The sequence below is a fragment of the Triticum dicoccoides genome, chromosome 5A, assembly GCF_002162155.2.
Source record: "Triticum dicoccoides isolate Atlit2015 ecotype Zavitan chromosome 5A, WEW_v2.0, whole genome shotgun sequence".
In the NCBI taxonomy this organism is placed as follows: Eukaryota; Viridiplantae; Streptophyta; class Magnoliopsida; order Poales; family Poaceae; genus Triticum; species Triticum dicoccoides.
The window spans coordinates 613,967,549-613,971,127 of record NC_041388.1 but is presented as its reverse complement, the minus strand read 5'-3'; the positions used below and the strand labels follow the sequence as shown (position 1 = coordinate 613,971,127).

Sequence of the window (3,579 nt, the reverse complement as noted above, 5' to 3'; positions counted from 1 at the left end):
ACTACGTCGGACAACCCGGACGCATCCAAAAACCTCTTTCGCATCATGCCCGTTCCAGAATCCTCTGCGTCGCGTATGCACTCCATCTTGATCAGTCACCCGTCAACCCGCATCCACAGCACGTAGCTACCGAAAAACCTACTACTACGTTGCCCGCATTTAAGTTTCGCTGGTCCGCCTACCCGGCTATTAAGGGCCAATTCATTTGGGCGGCTTAGAATATAAGTTGCCTCTCCACTAGCTTTAAAAATAAGCCTTCTCCTAAATTTGTTGAAACTTCTAATTAGTTAACTCATAATTAGTTTAGAAGTCTCAATGAATAAGAGATGCGGCTTATAGAAAAAGCTAGGAAAGTGGCGGCTTATTTTGTTTAAGCCGCGAAAAGAACTGGCCGTCGACCGAACACAAACACAAGCCCTATCCTCCTACTCCCCTCTTCCACATCCATCACACACCACCACTGGTCGCCGAGACGGGCAAAAGACCAACGCCTCCAACTGGCGGTCAGCGCGCGGCTCCGGGTTCAGTTAGCACTATCGCCCACGTTCTCCAGGCCCCTTGTCGTCCACACTTCCATCCTACGTCAAATCGGAGCTGATTTCCTCAGACGACAAGGAGGAGCTGATTTCCTCAGACGACAACGAGTTCGTGCCGTAGATTGAGACCGTGCTCGAGTGGTCGTTGATCGACCACAGTCCGGTCTCGCGTCCCCTCCACATAACCGCGACGTCCAAATAGAATGTTGTGTGAAGGAGGAGCCGCCCTTCCCAACATTCTTTTATGCTTGATCCGGTTATCTATTCGATCCATTTCAAATGAGCAAGTCATTAGGTGTGAGGTGTCCACAGCTGGATGACCAGCGCCCCACGGACATTTGTTGATGTGCATTTGACGATTCACGTTGAAGATGTTCTAACCTTTGTCGAGCATATCTTAGGCCTCCTTTGGTTTGAAGAAATTTCATACGAATTTTAGAGGATAGGATTGTTTTCTTTAGAGCCCTTTGGTTCATAGAAATGGATTCCTACTTCTACATAGGATTGGTTCCTATCCTTCACATTTTATAGAAAAATAAAAATGAGCCTAGACTCAATGAAAAAATTCCTTTGATGTGAACCAAATGACATCTCGTTTTCTATTCGTACTCATAGGATTTGAGATACATGCCATCTCATTTTTTACAAATTTTCTATTTCTACGATAATTCTATCCTATGAACCAAAAAAGCATTAAAGAAAACCATTTGTTGTACTACCAAAAGGGAGCTACGAGCTATGACTTGACATGACGAAGGCATGCATCCTTTCAGTCTGCCAGCGAGCGTGGGATGCACAGGGACATGTATCTGACATGGGGAGCAACCGGGCGGCCGAGCAGCTCACGATGGACCGTGCAAAGTGGCTTTTTTTGAGGTGACGGTGTAAACAAGTTGCTAGCCTGCATGGGGAAGACAAACCGGTACAAGGCACGGAGGCAGAGTACCAATGATGGACATCTCCAACAGCACGGTGAGTACACTGGTAGTACAAAAGAAACTATAAAACTCTCAAACCGTACACGTGTATCTAAAGGGCAAGATCACGTCCAAGCCAAAGGATTTACTCCATCAAACGTGTACTATAGCCTAAAGAGATAAAGACATGTACCGGTGCAATTCAACCCAACTATATAAAATGTACACAAGGGTTACTTAAGGGTATTTTCAAAGCTGACCCACATGCGTCTCGATCGCGTTGTCCGAACAGACGCGATTTCTCCCGCAAACCGGAAACAAACGTGAGGACTTCACGGGAGTCTAATCCGCGAACATTTTTAAAATCGACAAACATTCTTTGGAAATTGGTGGAACAATTTTTGAAATCCATGGACATTTTTTTAATTTAACGATTTTTTAAATGCATGATAGTTTTTGAATGAGTGAACGTTTTATGAACGAATAAACTATTTTGTAAGTCATGATCATTTTTTGAAATTTCGGGATATTTTCCCATTCATGACATTTTTTGAATTGGTGATTTTTTTTCAATTTCTTTAACAGTTTTTAATACATGATATTTTACAAAAAATCATGAACATTTTTTGATTTACTGAACATTTGTTTTCAAAATTTTGAATTTTTTAATAAGATTTTTTTTTATAAAACCACGAGCACTTTTTGAATCCACAAATATTTTATGATTTATTAAAAAATTTATTTCACTTAAAAAAATCAAAACATTTTTTAAGTCCCAAATTATTTAAAGTAGAAAAACAAAAACAAAAAAACAAAAAATTAAAGTTAAAAAACAGGTCGCCCGGACATGGGCTGGACCAAACGGGGGCTCTACATCTTCTCACACATGAATAGAGCGTAGTATAGGAGGTACCTACTACATGGGCAGGCCCAGGCGGGGGATTCCCTTGTGTGAAACTTTTTTATGGCATTGGTCGGTTTGCATGTTTGGAGGCAATTCCCGTGACATACCGCAAGAAGCAATATCCCTTTAGTTGGTATAGGCATAAAGGTATAAATAACATGTAAATAAATTAAAATGCCGCATATATACTAGGACAAGAACACCCCTTTAATATCAACAAACAATAACTAACAACTGAATTAAAATGTAAAGCAAACAACATGAAAGCAAATACTTCACATGAGCAACAAAGTGATGTAGCCACTGGAACATGGGAGCGTGTGACCGTCGACCTGGTGCACGCGTCACCATGCACGTGGCACTCCTAAGTTGATGGAGGCGGCGCCAAGAACGGCATAGGCACGTTGACAGTGGGGATAGAAGGCATCGGCGGCAGCGTCATCTTGGGCATAGAAGGAATGGCGGGCATCGGCGGCATCGTCACCTTAGGCACAACGACGGCGGGCATCGGTGCCATGGTCACCTTAGGCACGACGATGGCGGGCATTGGGGGCATCGTCACCTTCGGCACCGCAGGAACAGCGGGCATGGGCGGCAGTGTCACCTGCGGCACGGGTGGCACAGCCGGCATAGGTGGCACGGTCAAGGACGACACCGTCGGCACAGCCGGCATCGGTGGCAGCGTCGGCATGGTCGGCACGGCCGGGAGGCCAGGGACAGCAGCGGCAGCGGGTGGGGCAGCCGCCGGGGTGGTGTCGGCCAAGTGGCGAGCGGCATGGCACGTCGTGCTGGCGAGGAGCGTGCACGCCATGATCATGGCTAGGAAGCTCGTGGTGGAGGCCATGCCTAGCTCCTAGCTAGAGTTTCTCTCAGATGGTTTACTGCGAAGGGACTATGAGATGTCTCTGATCGTTGGGGTGCAAGGACAGGGGTCGATGCCTGGAACTTATAGCCCAGGTGAGGTGATGGATGGCCTGATTAGATTGGTTGTTGGCCAGACGTGTTTACGTTAGTCAGAAGTGACAAAATGTTTATATGATCGAGAAGGAAATTAGTTGTAGCGGTCGATCGATGTGGATGCGATGCATGCATGGATGCCTCAATTTCTGTGTTTAGGTGAGGAGCTGGCGCTGCAGGTACCTCTCCTCGTCACTCTTTCTTCACGATAAATAAGTACTATTTCAAACACAGGGGATGTGTGCCGACTGCCGAGCCCCTCGTG

The 3,579-nt window shown here is 45.8% G+C and overlaps 1 protein-coding gene across 1 annotated transcript; it reads right to left on the bottom strand.

The window, feature by feature from the left end:
- Nucleotides 1–2,499: 2,499 nt before the first annotated feature.
- LOC119298099 (vegetative cell wall protein gp1-like) lies at nt 2,500–3,263 on the bottom strand. Its single transcript, XM_037575617.1, has one exon. The coding sequence runs from the start codon at nt 3,199–3,201 to the stop codon at nt 2,722–2,724; it is 480 nt and encodes a 159-aa protein (XP_037431514.1). The 5' UTR covers nt 3,202–3,263; the 3' UTR covers nt 2,500–2,721.
- Nucleotides 3,264–3,579: the final 316 nt, after the last annotated feature.

Coding starts and splice junctions, on each gene's coding strand:
- LOC119298099 (XM_037575617.1), bottom strand. CDS start 3,201: ATGGCCTCCACCACGAGCTTCCTAGCCATGATCATGGCGTGCACGCTC.